General features: G+C 45.2%; 1 protein-coding gene across 5 annotated transcripts in view; it reads right to left on the bottom strand.

Moving 5' to 3' along the window:
- crim1 (cysteine rich transmembrane BMP regulator 1 (chordin-like)) overlaps window positions 1-26,825 on the bottom strand; it is a 215,348-nt gene that overhangs the window by 68,656 nt on the left and 119,867 nt on the right. For 4 of the 5 annotated variants that reach the window (XM_068045359.1, XM_068045363.1, XM_068045360.1 and 1 more), the window contains 2 exons: window positions 24,514-24,696; window positions 19,993-20,190 (listed from right to left, as the gene is read on the bottom strand). In XM_068045359.1, coding sequence (XP_067901460.1) covers window positions 19,993-20,190; window positions 24,514-24,696 — 381 coding nt within the window. The remainder of the gene's footprint in view (window positions 1-19,992; window positions 20,191-24,513; window positions 24,697-26,825) is intronic. The other variant, XM_068045361.1, reaches the window with a different exon arrangement.

Below are 26,825 nucleotides of genomic sequence, written 5' to 3'. Positions count from 1 at the left end.
GCCATAGTCTCCGCTCCACAAAAGCAGAAACATCTGCTGGATATGTGGCCTATTTATGAGTTAAAAAATATTTTCCTCCAGCGATGATGGTTTAAGTTTGGGTTATAGCCAATAAGCAAGTTACAAATAATTGTATTTTCCAGGGGAGGAAGTTAGGGCGCCTACACAATTAGGTAATAATTAAAGAAAAAATCTGGCAATACAATTTTTACATGACAACTTAAAAACAGCATTGAAAGAGACCTGAGAACCGAGAATTACTAAGCCTCTTGGCCACAGAATGGTGTGGAGTTTGTTGAGAAATAAGGAGGGTTGTAAAATATAAATAACACTGAAGGCAGGAGAGTGGAAAAAAACACCATTTGAAACTCTCTTGCACAACTTTCCATTTTATTCCGAGAAAACATTCCATCAGTTTTTCTGCCTCTCATGGTAACATTCTTTCCATTTCTTCAGATATCTCAGCATTTACAGCACCAGTCTAATCAGGCTGCAGTATCCCAGGTATCTGAAATTCCTTGGCAGGAGAGCCTCTCATTGTGCACAGCCTCTCTTGGCCTGATTGTTTTCAGTCAGTGGATGGTTCCAGTTTCAAGGTCAAAGGCAGTCTAGGCTGCTCACAGTTGTCATGGAAACTAAAAGCAGGTGTTGAGTTTATAGCTTAACTGGGGGTGATCGGGTTGAGCCGGGAGAAGAGCGAAGCAGTCCCTCACTACCCTCCCCACCCCCCCTCCCACACACACACACACACACACACACACACACACACACACACACACACACACACACACACACACACACACACACACACACACACACGTGCACAAATACACACCCAGCCTATCTGCAAAAGTCATTGTTCTGAAATGTCACAATAACCTTAGGCTGGAGCCTCAACTTCACAGCCCCGGATTATCCTCTGCAGCTCTACAGTAGCATTTCTGCACCAGCTGCTAGATGTGACGGGGACGCGGCAGAGTTCAGTTTATTCCAGCTATTAATCATCTGGCAAAGACAATCTCTTGTAGCCAGAGGTGAAGTTGGGCATGTTTTTTATCACTTAACTTTGAAAATGAGAAGCACCATGAGACGCGGACCCTTGGGGGTACCCGCGTGCCAAAACGAGATTGAGTATCTACATGATGTGGTTAAAAAGGGTAAAAGTGAATATGTGTTGACGTTTAAATCTCATCTTGACTTCGACATTCTCAAAGGGTTAGCTCCTCGCATATTAATTTGGCTGCTGCTCCTATTCGTAATATTAGTATTGTAAAAACAACCAACTTATCTATCTATCTTATGTACGTCCAGCTTGTGTACATCATAGCAACATCCACCGCAACAGCACCTTTTGACTGATGCACACGAAAGAAGTGGTTGGCTCAACCCTCTTCCCCCTTGATTAAAACCAACAAATATGAAATTATAATCTGTGCAAACAAGTCAAAAAAGTGAACAGGTGGGCGAAGATTTAATCAACAAAGCATCAGCTACAACAAAACCAGTCTCACAAAGAGCTTCTATTTTACCCACATTTCAAACTTTGTGGGGATGGGGGAGAAGGGGGTGGTGGGACAGGAAAACAGCGACGGAGGGTGTGGACAGAGGAAGAGGGAGGTTCCGCGAGGGCCTTTGAGCAGTTCTGTCATATCTAACATGAGAAACCCTCTGAGCACCCCAATGGTTAACAATATGCTTACAGATGAGAGACAGCCCGTGCTTTATCTTCTGCTAATGGCACTGGAGGTATTTTAAAATCAGCTCTTCCTGTGCTGCAATCGCAACACACTGAGAATGGCTAGGACTTTTGTCTGGCAACTTAGCCAGTCTCCATGTGGGATTTACTGTAGTTTGCCAAATGAGAGTGTGCCTCCTATCTTCTGGGCCACCCATATCTATTATTTCAGCACCTGGAATGGGGAGAGTGCCGGAGCAGGAATCCCTTTACGAATGGGAACATTTTCTGCCAGGTTCCGAGAGTTAGACTGATAGAGTAATCAGGGCTACACCACCAGCCGGCCAGGCACCGTCACTTCATAGGCTTGGTGAGATGCAGTACTCACAATTCATTCACTTGTGTACGTGTTTTTCCGTGTGTGTTTGTGCGCGTGTGTGTGTTTCTTAGCTCCCTGCCTTATAAAATCCTTTATAGTTCCTTCCTGCATCTGAATCTTTTTCTCCTCCCCCTCTCCTAAAGGTGTTGATTCTTACTAGAGTGCATTCAACAAATCGATCAGCAATTCCATTGCTCCTGATGTGACAACCCACGTAGTGAATACAAGCAGGTTACTAAATGTAACGCCCCCACCTCAATGAATTTCGCGCTCAGCATGACGTTGAGCTCTTCTTCCGTCGCCTCCGCCTCCGGGCTCACTTCTTTGACCAGGAGTCCTCCCCCCGACCAGCAGACCCATTCACCCGCCTCCAGCATTCTCCCTCTACCTGGACCCCTCCCCCTGGCCTCTTACCCGCTCTTGATCTCTTCATTGAAAACTGTCGGCAAGACATTGGTCGTCTCAATTTCTCTGCCCCCCTCACTCACTCTAACCTGTCCCCCTCTGAACTTGAGGCACTCCGTTCTCTCAGGTCTAACCCCGACATGGTCATCAAATCTGCAGACAAGGGTGGTGCTGTTGTCGTATGGCGTACCGACCTCTACCTTGCAGAAGCTCAACGCCAACCCACGGACACTTCTTCCTACCTCTCTCTGGACCATGACCCCACCACCGAACATCAAGCCACCGTCCAAAGGACTGTCACTGACCTCATCTCCTCTGGAGATCTTCCCTCGACAGCTTCCAACCTCATAGTCCCACAACCCCGGACAGCCGCTTCTACCTCCTTCCCAAAATCCACAAACGGGACTGTCCCGGCAGACCCATTGTGTCAGCCTGCTCCTGCCCCACTGAACTTATTTCTTCCTATCTAGACTCTATCTTTTCTCCGCTGGTCCAGTCTCTTCCCACCGACATCTGTGACTCTTCTGACGCGCTACGTCATTTTGACAATTTCCAGTTTCCTGGTCCCAACCGCCTCCTCTTCACTATGGACGTCCAATCGCTCGACACCTCCATCCCCCACCAGGATGGTTTGAGGGCTCTCCGCTTCTTCCTGGAACAGAGGCCCAACCAGTCCCCATCCACCACCACCCTCCTCCGCCTGGCTGAACTTGTTCTCACATTGAACAACTAACTTCTCCTTCAACTCCACGCACTTCCTTCAAGTAAAAGGTGTCGCTATGGGTACCCGCATGGGTCCTAGTTATGCCTGTCTTTTTGTGGGATATGTCGAGCATTCTTTGTTCCAGTCCTACTCAGGCCCCCTCCCCCAACTCTTTTTCCGGTACTTTGATGACTGTATCGGTGCCGTTTCCTGCTCCCGCCCCGAACTGGAAAACTTTATCAACTTTGCTTCCAATTTCCACCCTTCTCTCACCTTTACATGGTCCATCTCTGACACTTCCCTTCCCTTCCTCGACTTCTCTGTCTCCATCTCTGGGGATAGGTTGTCTACTAATATCCATTATAAGCCCACCGACTCCCACAGCTACCTCAACTACACTTCTTCACACCCTACCTCCTGTAAGGACTCCATTCCATTCTCCCAGTTTCTCTGTCTCCGACGCATCTGCTCTGATGATGCTACCTTCCATGACGGTGCTTCTGATATGACCTCCTTTTTCCTCAACCGAGGATTTCCCCCCACTGTGGTTGACAGGGCCCTCAACCGTGTCCGACCCATTCCCCGCACCTCTACCCTCACCCCTTCCCCTCCCTCCCAGAACCGTGACAGGGTTCCCCTTGTCCTCACTTTTCACCCCACCAGCCTCCATATCCAAAGGATCATCCTCCGCCATTTCTGCCACCTCCAGCGTGATGCCACTACCAGTCGCATCTTCCCCTCCCTTCCCCTGTCAGCATTCCGAAGGGATCGTTCCCTCCGCGACACCCTGGTCCACTCCTCCATTACCCCCACCACCTCGTCCCCATCCCAGGGCACCTTCCCCTGCAATCGCAGGAGGTGTAATACCTGCCCATTTACTTCCTCTCTCCTCACTATCCCAGGCCCCAAACACTCCTTTCAGGTGAAGCAGCGATTTACTTGTACTTCTTTCAATGTAGTATACTGTATTCGCTGCTCACAGTGTGGTCTCCTCTCCTCAATATTCAGTGTATTTACACCTAATCTGTACTAATGCTTTGTCTTTCAACACCCCATTAACATATTGTTTGCCTTTGCTCCGTGACCTTTTGGTCAGCTATGTGGCCTGGTCCAATCTAGACCTCCTTTGTTATCTCTTGCCCCACCCCCACCTCACTTGCTTATAACCTGTGACTTTTCTAATATTTGTCAGTTCCGATGAAGGGTCACTGACCCGAAACGTTAACTCTGCTTCTCTTTCCACAGATGCTGCCAGACCTGCTGAGTGGTTCCAGCATTTCTTGTTTTTATTTCAGATTTCCAGCATCCGCAGTATTTTGCTTTTATATTACTAAATGTAGGTGCACCACAACTGACCTGCCTTAACCCTAACTTGCACATACGTGCACATTTCAGGACTTGTTGGATCTCGATCAGGTGTAGGACTCCAGGTGAACTCAGGAAATGGTGAAACTAACTTTATTGCCCCGACTGACATCCCAACTTAGCATAGACTGAACCTGGTCTGTGTTGCGTCACTACCACACTAGACAGTCGTCTTTTCAAATGAGCAACTATACATTTTCTGATGGCCCTGAACTCGTCAATTAAACATTGCTGTCACCACAACAATGGCAAACACTAGGTATTGAGTGATTCATGATTGTCCACAGATATAGCCATTTCAGCCTAATTTTCACAAGAGTCCCAAGAGTAGTTGACTAGAGTGGGATGGGGTGGGTGTGGCGCTAAAGAGTGGAGATAGGTGACTTGGGTGTATTTGTATTTTGGCTGGGGGGGGCGGGGAGGGGGTCGTTGATTTTCAATGTTCTATTTTTTGTTCTTCTGAACCATGCGATTCTGCTGCCAAGAAGAGTGGTTGGATGGTATATTGTCGGTACCTTAACTACCCCCCCTTGGGTAGCAGCTTAGGGACAGGAGGGACCTCAACAGGGCTGAGACCAATGACCAATACTCGGAAGTGGAAAAAACTGCAGGGCTAAGGGAAAAGAGCTGGCGAGTAGAACTAATTTGGATAGTTCTTTCGAAGAGCTGGCACAGGAACAATGGGTTGAATGGCCTTGTTCTGTGCTGTATCATTATATGAATGACTCTCAGATTGTCTCACACTATGAAAAAGATCAGGAATTTATGGTGTGTGGAACTATGGTAAAAATCCCATGATACTGCTGAGAAGTGTAATTATTCCAATGTCCTCCACCACCAGCAACGACTTTCAATGGTTTTAAAACTGACATGCTTCGACAAAGGGGAAGGACATTATGTCTTGTTATAGACGATTTCTTATTCTGGACAGCATTTTTGAATTTTAGACAGACAAGGCTCAAATGTCAAATATGGGAGCCCAGCTTGAAAAGGCAATAGACAGAGTTAAGCGATCCCGCAACTGAAGGATCAGATCTAAGCCCTGCATTCCTGCAACATCCAGTTGTGGATGGTGGTGGGCAATTAAACAACTAACCGGAGGAAGATGCTCCACAAATATCCATATCCTCAATGATGGAGGAACCCAGCACAACAATGCAAAAGAAAAGGCTGAAGCATTTGCAACTATCTTCAGCCAGAAGTGCCGAGTGGATGCTCCATCTCGGTCTCCTCCTGAGCTCCCCAACATCACAAATGCCAGTCTTCGGCCAAAACCGATTCACTCCATGTGACATCAAGAAATGGCTGAAGGCACCAGATACAGCAAAGTCTATGGGCCCTGACAACATCCCGGCTGTAGTACTGACGACTTGTGCTGCAGAACTAGCTGCACTCATAGCCAAGCTGTTCCAGCACAGCTACAAAACTGGCATCTACCCGACAATGTGGAAAATTGCCCAGGTATGTTCTGTACACAAAAAGAACAAATCCAATCTGGCCAATTACTGTCCCATCAGTCTACTCTTGATCATCAACAAAGTGATGGAAGGTGTAAATGACAGTGTTGTCAAGCACCACTAAAACAGCAACAACCTGCTCAGTGACGCTCAGTTTGGATTCTGCCGGGGCCACATGGCTCCTGACCTCACTACAGCCTTGGTCCAAACATGGACAAACGAGCGGAATTCAACAGGATTGGTGAGAGTGATTGCCCTGGATATCAAGGAGCTCTACAAACATACAAACATACAAATTAGGAGCAGGAGTAGGCCTCTCAGCCCTTCGAGCCTGCTCTGCCATTCAATAAGTTCCTGGCTGAACTGATTACTCCACATTTCCACCTACTTCCGATAACCTTCCACCCCCTTGTTTATCAAGAATATACGAAGCTCTGGTCAAATTGAAGTCAATGGGAACCAGGGGGAAAATTCTCCACTGGTTGGAGTCACACCTATCACAAAGGAAGATGGCTGTGGTTATTGGACCTTCCCTCCATCATAAGGTCAGAAGTGGTAATGTTCACTGATGATTGCACAATGTTCAGTACTATTCATGACTCCTCAGATACTTAAGCAGTCTGTGTCCATATGCAGCAAAACCTGGACAACATTCAGGCTTAGGCAGATAAGTGGCAAGTAACATTCACGCCACACAAGTGCCAGGCAATGACCATCTCCAACAAGAGAGAATCTAACCATCTCCTCTTGAGATTCAATGGCATTACCATCGTTGAAACCCCACCATCAACATCCTGGGGGTTATTATTAACCAGAAACTTAACTGGACCAGCCACATAAATACTGTGGCGACAAGAGCAGGTCAGAGGCTGGGAATTCTGTGGTGAGTAACTCACCTCCTGACTCCCCAATGCCTGTCCATCATCTGCAAGGCAGAAGTCAGGATTATGATGGAATACTCTCCACTTGCCTGGATGGGTGCAGCTCCAACAACCTTGCAGGACAAAGCAGCCCGCTTGATTGGCACCCCATCCACCACCTTAAACATTCATTCCCTCCAACATCAATGCGCAGTGGCAGAAGTGTGTACCATCTACAAGATGCACTGCAGCACTCACCACACCTCCTTCGACAGCACCTTCCAAACCCGCAACCTCTTCCACCTACAAGGACAAGGGCAGCAGATGTGTGGGAACGCCACCATCTGCAAAGGTCCCTTCAAAGCCACACACCATCCTGACTTGGAACTATATCACCGTTCCTTCACTGTCGCTGGATCAAAACCCTGGAACTTCCTGCCTAACAGCACTGTGGGTGTACCCGTACCAGATGGACTGCAATGGTTCAAGAAGGTGGCTCACCACCAAGGGCAATTAGGGATGGGCAACAAATGCTGGCTTTGCCAGCGATGCCCACATCCATGAAACGAATAAAAAAAATGCCTCAATGTTGTGAGCAGCACGAGGTGAAAAGAAGTCTTGTATGTATATAGCACCTTCATGATCTCAGGACATCCCAAAGCACTTTACAGCTCATGGGGTACTTTTGAAGTGTACTACTGTTGTAATAAGGAAATGCAGCAATCTCCCACAATCAACAATGTGGTGAGAAACAGATGACCTGTTTTAGTGATACTGGTTGAGGAACTGACCAGATTTCTGGACAAACTCCCCTGGTCACCTTCTTTAATAGCACCATGCAACCTCTTCTGTCTAGCTGCAAGGGCAGATGGGCTTCAATCAGTTTAAAGACTGCATTTCGAACAGTGCTCCCTCAGTACTACACTTAAGTTCAACTTGGACTATTAGATTCAAATCTCTGAAGTAGGACTTGAACCCACAATCTTCTTATTTCGAGGGGAGAGTGCTACTCACTGAGCCACAGTGAGGAATTGAAAGACTGATAGAATCAAAGCTCATAGCTGCTGCTCCCGACGGCTGTGAGACCCGCCTGCAGGCTGATCATTTGTGGACAGGCTTGTGTGGTGTTTTTTTGTGTCAAGGTGCAGATTCAAACACTGTTAATTTTTTTATGCATGCCTGTACTTCAATGAACTGTGAGCAGAGGACAATGGAAATAATTTCGCAAAAAAATGCAGTCTGAAAAAAAAGTATCTGCCCTTTTCACTTCACCAGACAAGACTCAACAAATAAAGCCAGAACCATTGCCAGGCTTCCGTGCAGTTGAATAGACAAACAGTAGCTAAGCTTGGAAAAAAAGCTCTACACAGGCCATACGATCTAATCTCCTTTGCTGTACTCTGGGAGTGGGTGAAACCAGTGGACACGAAGGTATAGAGGGTGGGAAAATAGCAACAGGTTTCGGTGGGGGTCAGAGCGGAGAAACAGATCCCCTTGGTCCTATGGGAGAATGTGTCAATTTAATCCTGTTTGGTTCCTCCCCCCCCCCCCAACATGTTTTTTCCTCTCACAAGGATCCTCCTCCAGACAGGGGTGCAGTTATTTACTGAGACCAAGCCCTCTGGAATGTGAACTATGCAGGTTACTCCATAGCTGATTGTAGTAGTGCTCATGTCAGTATTCTTGCAAGGTTGAGTGCACTGCCCTGCATCACAGAGGCAGGGGAAACTTATGTGTGCGTTCATGTGCACTTGTGTGTGTGTGTGTGTGTGTGCGCGTGCGCACATGCTTATGTGTGCGCAAGCTTGTTTGTGTGTGCTTGTGTGTGTATGTGCGCGTGCTTGCATTGGAAGTTTCACAGGGATTAAACAGGATAAATTGTCTTGGAGATCTAATTCTTCTACAGTGAGATGTGGGAATTTTTCAGCAATGTATATGTGTGTGTGTGTAATTTATACAGTGTATGCAGCCTAGCACAATGAGCAATACATTCTTATCTCACATTCAAGGAGCATGGAATTTATTTTGCATATAGAAGGGAGATAATATCTGCCATGGAACCATTACCTGTGAGCTAAAAGCAATTTAAAAGTTTTTTTTGGACCCCATTTGTCTGCTTGCTGTATCCATGGCAACTACCTCACCTTGACTGTCCCTCAGCATTAGTAACTCACTGTTGTGCATTGGCCTTGTGGAAAGAAAAGCAAAAAAAAATGTGCACAACCTACAAGGGCTAACATTGCGTCTATTTAATATGCATTTTGAATTGGGCCGATACCAAATCCTTACTAAAAATGCAATTTTTCGAACAATAACTTTACTGATCAGATGTTATGTTCATCTCTTTTGTTACCGCCTCACCCGACTATTTCAACGCTCTCCTGGCTGGCCATCCATCCTTCACCCTCACTAAATCACAGCTCATCTAAAACTCTTCTACCCGTACACGACCCTGCATCAAGTCCATCACCACAGCTCTCACTCATCTATGTCTCAAATTTCAAGTTCTCATAGGAACTGCTAGATGAAAAAGACCAAGATCCACCCTAGTTTGTCTTCAGTCATCATGGCACTCACATGATACATACTGGAATATACTGATCCTCATATTTAAATCCCTCCAAGACTTCATCCTCTCTATCTCTGTAACCTCCTCCAGACCTACACTCCTGCTTCTCCCTGAACTGTAGGTTCTCCTGACTCCAGCCCCTTGTTCATCCCACATTTTTAGCCTCACCGTTCGTGGTCAAGCCTTCATTTACCTCAGTCCCATGCTTTGGAATTCCCTACCTAAACCCTTCTGCATCTCCGCCTCCCTCTCCTTCTTTAAGACCCTCATTAACACTCATCTCCTAGACCACATTCCTTTAAGTGGCAGACAGTCTGCCCGCAGGCTTGTAATAATGACGCTCTTAACAGTTGCAGTAGATGTGTGTGAGTGGGTCTACAGTGACGAATTATCTGGCCTGTGCTCCGATAGCAAGAGAACTGGCAATTCAAGGTGTCTGAGGAACACTTGTGTGTTGGGAGAGCCAACATGCTGTGATACTATTCCGCCATCTTAACATTAGAAAGCATGGATGAGGGAAAGGCCATTTTGTCCATCAAAGCCCAGCCCTTCTACAGATGATGCACAATGTACCCTCTCAGGGTCTCTACTCCATCCCTCCCAAGAAAAAATTCTGCATAAGCACTGCCCCATTCCCAACAGAATTGGACAACACTCCAGAAGTATTCATCATGTTTGACAAATTTGTTGGAGCTTTTTGAGGATATTACTAATAGAATTGATAAAGGTGAGTTGGCGGACGTGATATTCTTGGATTTTCAAAAGGCCTTTGATAAAGTCCCCCACAGGAGGTTGGTTAGCAAAATTAAAGCACATGGGATAGGAGGTAATTTCAGATTTCCAGAATCCGCAGTATTTTGTTTTTATTATAGGAGGTAATATATTGGCATGGATTAAGGATTGGTTAACAAGCAGAAAACAGAGAGTAGGAATAAACAGGTCATTCTCGCATTGGCAGGCTGTGACCAGTGGGGTACCACAGGGAACAGTGCTTGGTCCCCAGCTGTTCACAACATATATATCAATGATTTGGATGTGGGGACCAATTGTAGTATTTCCAAGTTCACGGATGACACAAAACTAGTTCGGAATGTGTGTTATGAGGAAGATGCAAAGTGGTTTCAAGGGGATTTGGACAGACTTAGTGAGTGGGCAAGAACGTGGCAGATGGAATATAATGTGGAAAAATGTGAGATTATCAACTTTGGTAGGAGGAACAGATGTGCAGAGTATTTCTTAAATGGTAAGAGATTAGAAAGTGTAGATGTACAAAGGGACCTAGGTGTCCTTGCCAATAAGTCATTGAAAGCTAATATGCAGGTGCAGCATGCAATTAGGAAGACTAATGGTATGTTGGCCTTTATCGCAAGAGGATTTGAGTACAGGAGTAGTGAAGTCTTGGTTCAATTGTATAGAACCTTGGTTAGACTGCACCTGGAGTACTGTATGCCGTTTTGGTCCCCTTATCTTAGGAAGGATATTATTAACATAGAGGGAGTGCAACAAAGGTTCAGCAGACTTGCTCCTGGGATGGCGGGACTGTCCTATGAACAGAGATTGGGGAAACAGGGACTGTATTCTCTAGACTTTCGAAGAATGAGAAAGTGATCTCATTGAAACCTACAAAGTACTTAAACGGATAGACTTAAAGGGTAGATGCAGCTAAGATGTTTCCCCGGTTAGGGAGTCTAGAACTGGGGACACAATTTCAAAATAAGGGGGAAGCCACTTAGGACAGAGATGAGGAGACATTTCTTTACTCAGAGGGTTGTGAATCTTTGGAATTCTCTACCCCAGAGGGCTGTGGAAGCTCAGTCATTGAGTACGTTTAAAGCAGGGATTGACAGATGTCTAAATACCAATGACATAAGGGGATATGAGGATAGTGTGGGAAAAAGGCATTGAAGTGTAAGATCAGCCATGATCATTTTGAATGGTGGGGCAGGCTTGATGGGCTGAATGGCCTATTCCTGCTCCTATGTTCCTATCCACCCTGACATTTTCCCGATTCAACCTTGGCCTGCTGACGAACCGACAATATTCCACCCTACTGCTCCCCACATCCTGAAATTTCCACAGACCTTTGATCACTCCAGTAAGGCGAAACGTTTAAATTGGCATGGTTTCAGTTTGGATTAAGGATTATAGAAGTCTGATGTCCTGAGCTATCTTTCAAGATCAGTAACTCATTCCAACCAGTAACTCCTTAATTAAGTGATCAATAGTTACTATTTCAGCTAAAATATTCAAAAAGAATCAACAGAAATTAAGAGGATATTAACAACAGAGGAAATTTTTCTGAAAGCAAGCTACAAGAGTCAGTGTAGGATCTCTCTGTTCCAGCTATCTTCAGCTCTGGACAGCAAAGCTTTTACCTAAACATTTTATCGGTATTTATCAATAAAACATGAATATGAAAATATGAGAAGGGATACTTCTACTAATGCAAATAGCAACTGAAAATCCTGAAGCATTTTCTATCTCCATCACGTAATTACTGCCTAAATAATTATGGTCACTTCTGTAGATACTACAGAATATTGTCTTTGGTCAATTGTGTAAAATGGGTAACACTGAATGAGCCACCCATCATAGACCTCGTCCGAGTTCCCCTTCTATCTGGAGATACATAACGGGTCGTTGATTAGATATTGCCCATTTTACAACATCGCCTAAAGTTTTTGTCATTTCAAACACCAACCAATTAAAGGCAGGTAAAAAAACTTCTTCGGAACCTGACCCTTCTAGCCAACACCATCAGAGGGTTAGATTGTGGGTGGTTCAAAATGCCACAGTGGTGCAGGAGAAGCTGAGGAACATTGTTGGAGTTCCTGGGTGTCCTTGATACTGACCATGAAATGGGAAATGGTTCTATTTTCCAGTGGCTAACATCCTTCATGCCTCGATGAACACAGATTTCACCCACCAAAATAAAAAGATTGTTAGGCCTTTTATCTTGTGAAAATGTCTGAAATGCAACAATTTAGATGCTTTAATTCGTGCCGTAAATGTCTTCATCTCTTCTATCCAATACTATTTTTGGCGATTTGTTTATATCATTTTGCAGTGTGCTACAGTTTCCTGCAATTTACTATAATAACACATAGCCATCTATCATGTAGAAACATCTTGAAGTACCTTACACAATGAATTACTTTTGAAATGCAATGACTGATATGTGGACAAACACCTCATGGAGATTCCCTACACACAGCAGTTGGGTGGGGTGGGGTGGGGGAGGGTAACGAAATCAGTCTCTGTGATGGTAATACGCTGAATGGTGTTTTAGGGGTCATCCCAAAAAATTCACACATAGAAGCCGGGATTTTATTGACCACTGGCTAAAGCAATGGCTAGAGCTCCGAGTCGCCTCCGCTGGCGAAGGCATTATGTGCCTATTAGGCAACTAAGTGGACAGCAGCGGGCCTTCCCTGGGAATAAGGACCCCGGTGACAGAAGTCCCGCCCACTGAGAGATGTTGGCCAATCAGAGGCCGCCAGCTTTTTCACTGAGCAGTACCACCACAGGGGCACTGGTACTGGATTCACCTGAGGCCCTGGACCCAGGCCACAGGTGAGTCAGGGCAGGAGGGCTTTCGTGGGGGTCAGCAACAATGGCAGGGGTGTGGCTCAGCGGCCCGCCTTCCCGAAGCCTTTTAGCGAGGGACTACCCCCCCTCCTCCCTGCCTGGAGCTGGCAAACAACCCGTATGATCCCTGTGTGGCAACAGGCCTGCCTGCCGCTGGGCTGAGGCCCTTGATTGAGCATTAATTGCCCACCTAAGGGCCTCAATTGGCGGCGGGTCAGCAAGGCCGTTCACAGGCCTTCCCATCCCAGACTTAATTTGGGTGGAGGCTGGAAGGACCCCCATCACCACCATCCCACCTGATTATATGCTCTCCCCACCTCCAAACACATCGCAGCGGAGAGCATAAAAGTCCCCCCTTTAATCTTTACTCAATACAATGCAAGTATTACTACCTCACTAAACTGGATGTGAGTCAGTATAAGCACCAAGGGAAACTGAATAGCAGGTGCCACACGACTGGGTGCACATTACCAATTCTTACTGAAACGTGAAAGGTGCTTTAAATGGTCAATCTCCAAGGTTCATTATATTGAGAATTAAAGTGCTGATGATATTTTGTCTCAGCCAATTTTTTTTTAAGGGAGTTTACCAGATAATTCAATATGGATAAAAAGTTTGCATTTAAGACAACTGTGACAAAGGATGTTCTGTTATAAGCCATTTTGTTATATTTATAATTATAGAAAAGCAAACATTAGAGAGTCAAATACCTTCCTGTTTAAAAAAAACTAAAATGACTTCCCCCTCCGATTCTCCTGCCCTTGTGCTGAAGCATCCAAAATGACTATTTTCATCGGAATATTGGTCTTTCCTGGATTGAGTTTCTGTTACCTAATGCTTAACTATAAAGTTGTGGGTCTCGTTCAGTGATGATATGTTTGTCTCAATTCTGAATAATGCTGCCAAGACTGCACTGATTCCGAGAACTGAGCTCAGAATTGCTCTTTTTTTATATATGTGAGTGCCTGTGTTGGCAGTTGATGGCACTCCCCGCTCTCTGTTCTGTATTCCTCAGCATGTATCAAGTGACATCAGGTACTCTGCTCTCAAGGACTACAAATACAAACCTTATAGCTTGAGATATTTACTTGCCGTGAGAGGATTTCAAAGCTGGAATGTAACAGCACCACCCATCCCGAATTCCTTCAAAGAATTTGGGTCATGGTAACTTTGGATTTTTTCTTGCCTTCTATCTGCTTTGCCTCTTGCTGGTTGCAGTACATCACATAAGCCATGGGAGGGTCAATTGGGGGCAAGGTGGCCTGTGGCACCTGCTGATACCAGTGCCTCTCTGTGATCAGACTACTGGCGGGTGGGGGCAGCCTTAAAATGCCGAGCTTTCTCTGCTATGCGCAACAGTCAAGTGGAGAAAACGCACCCAAGCTGAGATAAGGGAAGCAGCTTTACACTTAGTATACCTAGTCCCTCAACCGTCATCACTAAAAAACAGATCATCTGGTCATTATCACATTGCTGTTTGTAGCAGTTTGCTGTATGCAGATTGGCTGCCACATTTCCTACATTACAACAGAGACAACCCTTCTAGAAAAGTAATTTGTTGGCTGTAAAGCACTTTGGGATGTCCTGAGAATGTCATCATAGGATGTTGTGAAAGGCGCTATATAAATGCAAGTCTTTCGTTCTGTAGCTAGGTTTATGGAAGAGTGTTATCTCTCTATGGCTAAAACTGGCTTCCTTTTCCTGATAATTGAATCATAGACTGACCTTCAATAGTTGGCAACCCCGGGACCTCTGGCTGTCTAGCTATCAGTCAGGCACTTAACTACTGAAGATACCGAGACACTTGGAATTTCTATTCCATGTGCAACACTGCAGGAAGGAGCCTGACAAGTAACAAGTGGATCAATGCCAGGCCCCTTTGAGGCTATTCGCTGTCTGAGATCTGTTAATGCAGTTCTTCTCATTCGGGATCCCATGTACAATCTCTTTCACTCTCTGTCCCATTTACACTCACTCTTTTGTGATTAAATGGCGTGGGGTCTAGAGTCCGTGACATTACAAATTTTTTGACTGCATAAAATTGAACAGCACCAAAATAAATAATAAAGCCTGTGGTTTTTAAAAGAACCACTTTTAATTTGCAGCTGGATTCTGGGAGCTCGGTGCCTGAAATCCAAAACTAGAACAGCGTCAAGATAAAGGCAATTTAAGGGAACATAAACAGCTTCAGCTCTCTGAACTTTGCAGTGCAATTTGAAGTAGAAAGCATACTTGGGAAGTAAGGATGTTCAAGGATATGGAGAAGAGTAGGTAATTGGGATTGATAAAATAGAGTAGCCATGGCGAGCAAAACACTTTAGGTAGTTAAATGAGGGACCAGGCCCCAGGAATTTCCCAGCCAATATTTTACATGGAAAACCTGTGCACTGTGCAATGGAGAGTAATTATTTGATGGCACTGCAGAGAGAGACAGAGAACTGCACGGCAATAATTCAACTTGACAGTTCCAATAATAAACCGGCACAGTGGCACAGTGGTTAGCACCGCAGCCTCACAGCTCCAGCGACCCGGGTTCAATTCTGGGTACTGCCTGTGTGGAGTTTGCAAGTTCTCCCTGTGTCTGTGTGGGTTTCCTCCGGGTGCTCTGGTTTCCTCCCACATGCCAAAGACTTGCTGGTTGATAGGTTAATTGGCCATTATAAATTGCCCCTAGTATAGGTAGGTGGTAGGGAAATATAGGGACAGGTGGGGATGTGGTAGGAATATGGAATTAATGTAGGATTAGTATAAATGGGTGGTTGATGGTCGGCACAGACTTGGTGGGCCGAAGGGCCTGTTTCAGTGCTGTATCTCTAAACTAAACCAGTGAACCCCCTTCCAGTTTCTGAGATTGAAATGCTACCTTAAACACTCTACCACACCTTAATAGTATGTTGTCTTGGTTTTATCACTGCTGCAGCAGTCTTTGTTCTTCACTTTGTCTTGAAGCAAATCTTGAGATGTATTCATTGCTCCCTCCCATTTGCAATGGCACTTTTCCTCTGTGATGTACTCATATATTGTTACAAGCCGGACACCTGTACTTTCCTCTTTTTAATGTGGTGTACCAACACTACTCTGACAGCAACTTTACTAAATAAATTTTGCAATCCAATTTTATGCCTGACTAATTTCCAAATTAAATAGTATTGCACAGAAACAGACCATTCGGCCCAACATGTCCATGTTTATGCTCTACATCAGCCTCCTCCCACTCTTCTTCATCACACCCCATCAGCATATCCTTCTACTCCTTTATTCCTTATGTGTTTATCTAGCGGACTCTTAAATGCATCTATGCCGTTCACCTCAACATTCTAACCACTCTCTGGGTAAGGAAGTTTCTCCTGAATTCTCCATTGGATTTATGATTGACCTTCTTATACTTACGGCCCCTAGTTCTGGGTTCTCTGCAAGTGGAAATATTGTCTCTACGTCTAGCCTATTAAACCCTTTTCACAATCTTAAACACCTCTATCAGGTCACCCCTCAGGCTTCTCTTTCTTTAGAGGTAACAGTCCCAGCCTGTTCAAGCTTTCATGATAGGTAGAACCTCTCAGTTCTGGCACCATCCTAGCAAATTCTTTTTGCACCTTCTCTAGTGCCTCTGTATCCTTTTTATACAGAGCCTAGAACTGTTCACAGTATTCTAAGTGTGGTCTAAGCATAGTTCTATACAAGTTTAACATAACATCTCTGCTTTTCAACTGTACCCCTTCAGAGATAACACCAGAGCTTGGTTTGCTTTTTAATGGTCTTATTAACCTGCATCACTACTTTTAGTAGTATGATGTGGTATGATCATTTATTTTATTAATTTAGAGGGGGACGCAGCTACGTGGTGTGGTACTAACAGATCAAAGGCCCTGATTTGTTAGCTGATCTTAATCCAGGTAGCAGTAGGGATAGTACAAGACCACAGGGGTCCCTTGGTTGGGGAAAAAGGCTTTGATGCCAGCCTGGATTACTGCTCTTGATACTTGCCTAGTGTTCCAGGTTAGAAAGCTCAGGTGTGTAGATAGGACAAAGCTCACTTGTGATGCCTCCCACAACTGGAACTGCTTGCCAATAGCTGATACAGAAGGACTACCGACAACTAATGCAATTATATCCTGGCAAGAGATGCTATGGGAGCACCTTTTTAAAGAAACAATAGATTTATTATGACCTCAAAATGATGTTTCATATAAACCAATGCCTGGTATTTCAGGCAAGGCATAGTGAGTCCATGCGTGCCTAGATAACACCACACCTCAATTACAGTGTACAGTTTTAGTCACCAAGTCATAAGTGAGCCTTCAGACCCAAAGACGGTAAAGATGAACAATGAGGCAGATTAAGGAAGTTCTATGAGGAATCATTTGACAAACTATGGCTGTAAAGCCTGAAAGAGCAACATCTCAGACAGGAGCTTAAAGAAAGAAAAGAAAGGCTTGCAGTTATACAGCGTCGATCACAATCTCAGGATGTCTCAAAGCGCTTTCCAGTCAATGAACATAAAAACATAAGATACAGGATCAGGACTAGACCATACGGCCCATCGAGCCTGCTCCGCCATTCAATATGACCATGGCTGGCCTTGGGCTTCAACTCCACTTTCCTGCCCACTCCCCATATCTCTTGCTTCCCTGACAGACCAGTCTATCTCAGCCCTAAATATATTCAATGATGGAGCATCTATTACCCTCCTCATCTCAGTCCTAAATGATCATATCCGTAACCTGAGACTGTGCCCTGTGTTTTACTTTTGAAGTGCTTTTGAAGTGAAGTCACATGTTGTTATGTCGGAAACACGGCAGGTGTTTTGCACACAACAAAATCCAACAAACAGCAATCAGATAATCTGTTTTAATGATGTTGCTGGAGAGGTACATATTGGCCCGGACACCAGGGAGAACTCCCCTGCTCGTTCCTCAAATAGTGCCTTGGGATCTTTTACATCCATCTGAGAGGACTGATGGGGTGTTCAATGTTTCATTCAAAAGATGGCACCTCTGACAGTGCAGTGCTCCCTCAGTACTGCACTGGAGTGTTGGCCTTGATTATGCGCTCGTGCCCTGGAGTGAGACTTGAACCCATGACCTTCTGACTCAGAATGGGATAGAGAAAGGAAACTTGGATTAATACTGTTAGATGCTGCAGGGAAGAAGGGCAAAGGGTCAGGGCTGTGGAGGGAAAGTTTAGGACAAATGCCAGGAAGCATTTATTTGCACAGAAAGTGAGCAGTCGCTGGGGTGGGTTGCATGAGGTTGTGGCTGAAGCTAGAACACTGGACCCATTTAAGAAACAGCTAGATGCTGTAATGGGGAAGACATCTGGGTTGGTATCCTGGCAGGATGAGATCAAATGCGCTGCTGGGTCTTTTCCATCCAAACCTTTCTCGTGATATGCAACATTTAAAACACATACGCACGCGCACACACACGCACGCACCACATACACCACACAAACATGCACGCACCACACACATACCGTGCACATACACACACGCACACACGCACGTTACAGTTATACTCCGATCTCCAATTTACACTGCTCTGTTGCCAGGCTCCCGCAGGAAAGGAGCTGTACTGAAATTACCATATGTTATAAAGCAACATACCATACACTACACATCAGAGGGACACATATTCCATACAGCACATGTTTAGGGAAACAAACCAAGCTAGTTTCCTTCATGACCCACTGCCTCAAAGCAGCCACCTGCCAGGCGTGAATTTGAAAATGTACTGTAAATTTTGTTGTAAGATCCCACTGAAAACATATACATCATTCCAAAAATAACTTCTCATTTACCACTTGCATTCCTCAGATTCCTGATTTCCCATCTGAAACGAGGGAATGACATTCGTTACTTGAAGCAGCTCTGTCTGGTTTCAGGAGTTTGAGGAGTGCAATGTGCGTGTGTGTGTACATAGAGCAAAGGAACTGTGTTTCCAGTAATTTTATCGAGCAGCCTCTTCCCTGTGTGTATGTCTAGTATTTCACGAGACAAACCACTCCTCCTCCTAAACACCAGAGGGCTGATATTAACACCTCTCCCACTCCTGCACTTCCCCCGTTCCCAATGAGAATGGGTGTATGTGTAGGCGGTGGTGTGAGGCGCTGGTGGTTAAAATAGAGGAGGCCTGGAACCCCTCAGTCGGGCGGTATTGTTTATGCCAGGTTTCATAAAGCGAGAGACCCGCGCCACAGGCAGGCCAGGGTGTCGTAAAAATGGAGGTTGGGGCTGACCCTCAATTCAGACCCAATGCCATTTGACACAGCTGCGCATTCAGTGCCTGGTGCTGGCCCAGGATCGACAGCTTCAGGAGGCCGAAACAGACAGTTTTTACATTACCACTGGCGACAATATGTTGCAGCAGGACTTCAGTGTCAAAGGTCACTCCTTAGACCTCGGAGCAACAAGTGCCGAATGGAAGCAGTAGCATGAAATATTTCACTTTTACACTGTGCGGGTCAGGGCGGAGATCAAGAACCTCCAAGCGGCAATGTCCCAGCTTCCCTTTGACGTGACATCTCTAGGCTCTGACAGAGGGGCCTGTAGAAAGGAGAGATCAGTGTTTTCTGCACGGTCTCTTGCTCAGCCACTCCGCAGAACCAAGGAAACATCGGGACCCGGAGTCCACTGATGGCGTAGAGTCTGCAGGTCTTGTGTTGAAAGTGCACGATTGGCAGCATGCACTGCCACTGGAGATTCATCATCATTATAAAATGCCACGTAGTCTGACTCAAAGCTTAAGTAGCTGATGAAAAGCATTTTGGTTTCTAAAATAATTATCATTAATTCCACTGGAGGAGTAGAATATTAATTCTACACAATGCTATCATTGGCATATTATGTATCTGTTTTTTTTTACTGCCCCTGACTAAAATAGCTGTCCCCTGAAAATACATAACAATTTTTTTTTTATGCAAGCCTGTTTCAATAAGTACTTTTACTGACCATGAATGAGTGCATTTAAATACTCAATTTGAAAGGTTTCCTTACCTTCGCAAACAGGGCAGCACTCTCCGGGAATCTTCACTGGGTTCAGGCAGCTCTGACCGCAGGCTGTGGCCATGCAATGGGGCTCGCCGTTAATACACTGGCAGAAGGTGCAGTCGTCCTCACGCCAGCGGTCACCATGCGCACGGATCTGTCCATTGGCGTAACACCCAGCAGGGTTATGGATCGGGTATATCGGATCTGTCAATGGAAAATAAAACACGGTTAACAAGCTGCAGTTGTGGTGATCGTTCTGGGGCAAACGCAGAGATAGGCAAACACAAACAAAAGGGAGAGGTGGGTACACCAGATGGGGACAGACACATGGGAGAAACAGGCATGCAGCACGTGAGAAATTCGCACATGTCAATGGCATGTGGACATGCAGACAGACATGACTCACGAAGCAGACACACAAGAGAGGGCTGTCATGGGAGAGATGCAGATGCAAAACACACAAACATACCTGTGAGACACACATGCCCATACCCATACAACACACATGGGCACTAGCTGTAGTGTGAAGACACAGACTACTGTTTGATATGGTATTCAATATTCCAAAAAAAGATGCTGTATTCATATATTAGTGTGCTGAATTCAGCTTGCTATTTGTCCTTCTCCCTGCTCAGATTCCCCAAGGTCCCTCTAAAGAACCACAGGACATTTCAGGCTGTGCAAAGCAATATGAAAGTGCCACGTCAATGTTCTCCTTTAAGAGGTACTAAACAAATCGAACTCAGCCTGTGTTCTTGCATGCCATACTGATCTAGGTTCACGAGGATCATTGGTCTGGTTTAATAGAATACAGTACTGTCTATAGAGACAGATACATCACCTCTTTTAGTGCAGGGGTGTCTCTGCAGAATGGGCTGTATTGTAAAAGAAATTGAGTTGCTGGTAATAGAAATATTGCAGACTGGAGTCACTGGTGTCTAAGTAGAGTCCTGAGGCAGTGTGTGACAGCTGTGAATGTGGTTTTACATTAGCAGAGTGCCAGTGATGGGAGACACGCAAACCCAAATATAAACAGCACCAGGTCCTGAGTTAGGCCTTTCAGTGGGTCTTGCATGCTGCCACCTGTCTCCATTCACTGGATAAAAGTCAAATTTTGGTAGCATTGAGAAATGGGGAAGCCACCACACAGAGGCATTGGGTCTCTGGTTAAGTGCCCCTCTCCCAAGAGACAACCTTTCAATACAATAGTGCCATTAATCTCTTTGAAAGGGAAGCTCCAGAGTCCTGGTATCCTCAATTTTAATGCACGCAATGCTTCTCCAAATCCAGCTGCTATATTAATTCCTGTTTATCAGCTCATTTCTGCAGTTAAGCCAGTGATTTGAAGGTGGCCATCTTGTCACTTATAAGGCACTGACACGGACTTCTGTGGTGGGAGAGGCTGCTCGCGGCCCTCTGTCTTCAGCTCAAAATGCCGCATCTCACACTGCTGGCTGAAACTACAGCAAAAGACAGGGAGTATTTTAACCCTTACCGAGCACATAGCGATATAGTCCAGCCTGAGTCAGCAGCTTGAGCGAGGGGAAGCGGTAATCTATGTAACATATAGAATTTGGCAGTAGCAGACAACGCGCCATCATTTCCTGACAATACAGAGACTCTTTACATGCGAACATACGAATTAGGAGCAGGAGTAGGCCACTTGGCCCCTCGAGCCTGCTCTGCCATTCAAGAAGATCATGGCTGATCTGATTGTAACCTCAACTCCACATCCCCGTTTACCCCTGATAACCTTTCACCCCCTTGCTGATCAAGAATCTATCTACCTCTGCCTTAAAAATATTCAAAGACTCTGCTTCCACTGCCTTTTGAGGAAGAGAGTTTCAAAGACTCACGACCGTCAGAGAGAAAAAATTTCTCCTCATCTCTGTCTTAAATGGACGACCCCTTATTTTTAAACAGTGACCCCTAGTTCTAGATTCTCCCACAAAAGGAAACATCATTTCCACATCCACTCTGTCAAGACCCCTCAGGATCTTGTATGTTTCAATCAAGTCACCTCTTACTCTTCTAAACTCCAGCGGATACAAGCCTAGCCTGTCCAATCTTTCCTCATAAGACAACCCGCCCATTCCAGGTATTAGTCTGGTAAACCTTCTCTGAACTACTTCCAATGCATTTACATCCTTCCTTAAATAAGGAGACCAGAATACTGTACACAGTACTCCAGATGTGGTCTCACCAATGCCCTGTATAGCTGAAGCATAACCTCCCCACTTTTGCATTCAATTCCCCTTGCAAGAAAAGATAAAATTTTATTGGATTTCCTAATTACTTGCTGAATCTGAATATTAACCTTCTGCGATTCATGCACGAGAACACCCAGATCCCTTTGCATCTCAGAGCTCTGTAATCTCTCACCATTTAGATAATATGCTTTGTTTTTATTCTTCCTGCCAAAATGGACAATTTCACATTTTCCCACATTATATTCCATTTGCCAGGTCTTTGCCCACTCACTTAACCTATCTATATCCCTTTGCAGCCTCCTTATGTCATCTTCACAATTTACTTTCCTACATATCTTTGTGTCATCAGCAAATTTAGCAACCATACCTTCGGTCCCTTCATCCAAATCATTTACATAAATTGTAAAAAGTTGAGGCCTCAGCACGGATCCCTGCGACACACTACGTGTTACATCTTGCCAACTAGTAAATGACCCATTTATGCCTACTCTCTGTTACCTGTTAGCTAGCCAATCTTCTATCCATGCCAATATATTAAACCCTACACCATGAGCTTTTATTTTTCACAATAACCTTTGATGTGGCAACTTATCAAATGCCTTCTGGAAATTTAAGTACAGTACATCCACCAGTTCCCCTTTATCCACAGCACATATTACTTCTTCAAAGAACTCCAATAAATTGGTTAAACATGATTTCCCTTTTGAAGGCGCATTTCACATCGTGCTGGTGCCTCCAGGTTCACCAGGTACAGGAAGTCCCGTCCAGCTGGCTGCAGGTAAAACGGACCTGGTCTGCATGCTAGGCACAGGCTGGGCCTCAATGTGAGATCTGCGCTTGGGAGAATCTGACTGCACTCATCACAATTCTCACGCAATGTGTGTGAAATCCTGACTCTTCCAAAGCAGTAAACGCCTGCTTTTTGCAAACAGAAATGTTTATTCCTCCCTATGAAGGTGAAATTAGCTGGGAATCAGGTGCTAATATCGTGGTTCAGTGCATTAAACAGAAGCAGACCGGAAATTGCAGCATCTCTTCAAATAAATGAAGTGCAGTAGAGCACAGAAAAAACTCTTGTATTGCCATGTAATAGATTTGGTCCAATGCAGCTTTAATGGGTCGGCTTAACAATTTCTTGTGCCCTCATAAAAGCCTGCCAATGGGTGAGAGATGAGTTAATGTCATTAGTAACTGGGCACTTAGAGGACACAACTTGTGCCAATCAAGATCGATACATGGCTTTTTATCCTTTTTATCTTCCCTGAAGGCAAGGACTGATGCTGGAGTATAGCTTCACCGCTCATCTTCATGAGATGCAATTTAACTGAAGTGGACTGGAAACAGCAGGTTATTTGAGCAGGAGGCATTATCACAGCTGAGCCTGATGCTGCTCTTATCTGCCGCTCACACACATATTTTCTAGCAGACTTCATTGTAACTTCATTTTAAACGTAGAATTACATAGAGTGTACAGCACAGACACAGACCACGCCACTGACTATGCTCCACTTGAGCCACCTCCCATTCTATGTACTTCATCTAAGAGGCAATGAAGCTGACAATAACACCCTGACTGTTGCCAGCTAGCTCAGTCAGACCAAGACCTGAGCCTGAGACCTTCTGAACTGTGCAACCAGAGGGTAAATCTCCAACTTAATCTGATTAACGGTCTTAGCCGTAGCTCAATGGTAATGCTCGTGCCTGTGTCAGAAGGACAGGGGTTCAAGTCCTACCCCAGAGACCTGAGCACATAAGCCTAGGCTGACATTCCAGTGCAGTACTGAGGGAGTGCTACACTGTTGGCACTGCCATCTTTCAGATGAGACTTTAAACCCTCTCCGGTGGACATAGAAGATCCCACTAATTTGAGGAAGATTAGGGGAGTTCTCCATAGTGACCTGGCAAATAATTACTCTTCAACCAACATTTTCAAAGAAATTATGCAGTGATTATTACATTGCTGTTTGTGGGAGCTTGCTGTGCACCAATGGCTGCTGCATTTCCTGTGTTGCTTCAGTGGCTATAAAGTGCTTTGGGACGTGAAAGGAGCTATATAAATGCAAGTTTGTTCTAGTCTTTCTTAACTAACTTCCTTCACCACCAGGGCAGTAATACCTTTAGAGGTTTACCTGCCCATTTACAACCTGTCCGATTTTCATTCCACTGAATTTTATGGAAAGATAATGGGATGGGTTGTTATGGGTAGGCAATCTGTTCCAGGTCAGGTGGCGAAGACGAAAACTTACCCTCCTCCCCACCCCACTCCGCCCTCAGTTTCCCTTCATGCAGAGAAGGATGGTAAAGCAGGAAGGCTTACCTTCACAAACCGGGCAGCACTCTCCTTCCGGCACGTAGTACCTGTCACAGTGCAGCTCGCCACACTGTGCCGAGAAGCAAATGGAGACGCCCCCTTGACACCTGCAGAAGCGGCACGCATCCATCCGGAACATATTCCCGTCGTAATATTCCACACCATTGAATATGCAGGTGGGCTTTGTCTCTGCAAGGACAAAGCACAAAAATGTTCCGTTAGACTTGATCCTGTCACATCTGCATTTAAGGGGAAGCTAGATAAACAAATCAGGGAGAAACGAGTGGAAGGATATGTTGCTGAGGTTAGATGAAGAATGGTGGGAGGCCTGTGTGGAGTATAAATACCAGCATGGACCAGTTGGGCCGAATGGCCTGTTTCTGTGCTTTAAATACTATGTAATTCTATAGGTGGTTGTGGCCTAATTTGCATTCAGTTGACAACACTGGTAACTTTGCCAGGTCTTGTTACAATTTTTTCTCCCGTTCCTTCTCTTCAAAACGTTGACTCTTTACGTGAGTTTCCATGTGGCATCAGCTGCTCTCTCTCATACTTTACCACGACCGCCCGTTCTTAAAGTTGCAGCCAGGACCTTCCTACAATTGACTACAGGTGGTCTGAAAAATCTAGGCCTGAATAGCTGGCAGACCATTGCAGTTAAGCCAGAGATTTGTCTTCACCTTGACAACCCGCGTTAGGATTGGTGGATAGCGATTCCAAACTTTAATTGAATATTTACCCACCCAGTTTCCCTGGCCTGGAGAGTGTTCTGAGACCGACTGACTCCCACTGCCCTAAGGAAGATCAGCGAGCTCAGCACAGACCCCGGATCAAACCTCAGAAATTTTATAGTCTTTATAATTCATTGTCACATCACCACACGATACACATACTCACTGAGCCATCAATGGGCAGCGCCAACTGCTTACAAAGTGGCGGTGGTTGGGGCAGGAGGTACAATTAATATTTGAGTTGGCTGCTTTATGCCGACAAAACTGATGATAGAGACTGACCGCTCTGGAATTTCTCTGCTATCTGTGAAGTACGTGAAGCCAGATAAACCCAATAACTAATCCCAGCCACAAAATAAAAACTTGACAATTACTTGTCTGTCTAGTTTACAGTGCAGTGTAAACTTGAGCAGATGTTTTCCATCGACAAATATGAGCAGCCAGCTTCCAGAAGCAGCCGACAAAATTTCTCTGATCTGGGTGACAAAAATAGCAACTCTTTGCCTTTCAATCGCAGTATTTCATGAAGCCGGCAACGATGAGTTGATAGACCAGATGAAGATAAATCTGTAGCTGCAAGCTGACCTCACACAACCTCATTCCCATTTCTGGTAAGCCACACTTTGTGTACCACTCTCCCACTTATACATTCGGGAGTGGGGAGCTGGCTCTTACAGGCCTGCTTGGGCTTGGCTTTTTCCAGAATTCCACAGAAAACAAACATGTAGGACTGTTTCCTTGTGCCCACAAAACCTATCCTCTGGTAGAATTGCAGCCTCTTTTTCCAGACTTCCAATTCCATCAGGAATAAAGGGGCAGGGTTTATCCATGCAATGGGACTGTCGACTGGGGTCTCTGAATCTATCAGCTCTGCTCACACTGGAAAAATGGCTTTCATGTGAAATCCAACCAAAAAACAAAATACAGGAGGGAGACTCGTTAACGCACAGCAAGTAAAGGATGGAGAGCGAGAACAAATAGCCTGGGAGAATTGGATACAGAGAGATATATATACTGATAGCAATATAAGAATGGAGGGAGGACACATACACTGGAAGACAGAAAGAGAGACATACATAGTAAGACAAAAACAGAGAGAGAGAGTCACAGAGTCATACAGCACAGAAACAGGCTCTTCGGCCCATCGTGTCTGCCGGCCATACAGCACCTAACTATTCTAATCCCATTTTCCAGCACTTGGCCCGTAGCCTTGTATGCTATAACGTTTCAAGTGCTCATCTAAATACTTCTTAAATGTTGTGAGGGTTCCTGCCTCTACCACCCCTTCAGGTAGTGTGTTCCAGATTCCAACCACCCTCTGGGTAAAAACATTTTTCCTCTAAATCTCCTTCCCGTCACCTTAAATCTATGCCCCCTGGTTATTGACCCCTCCGCTAAGGGAAAAAGTCTCTTCCTATCTAACCTATTAATGCCCCTCATAATTTTGTATACCTCAATCAGGTCCCTCCCTCAGCCTTCTCTGCTCGAAGGAAAACAACCCTAGCCTTTTCAGTCTCTCTTCATAGCTGAAACGCTCCAGCCCAGGCAACATCCTGGTGAATCTCCTCTGCACCCTCTCCAGGGCAA

The sequence above is a fragment of the Heterodontus francisci genome, chromosome 13 (genome assembly GCF_036365525.1).
Source record: "Heterodontus francisci isolate sHetFra1 chromosome 13, sHetFra1.hap1, whole genome shotgun sequence".
Taxonomy (NCBI): Eukaryota; Metazoa; Chordata; class Chondrichthyes; order Heterodontiformes; family Heterodontidae; genus Heterodontus; species Heterodontus francisci.
The sequence above is the reverse complement of the archived record's forward strand: the minus strand, read 5'-3'. Positions and strand labels throughout refer to the sequence as shown.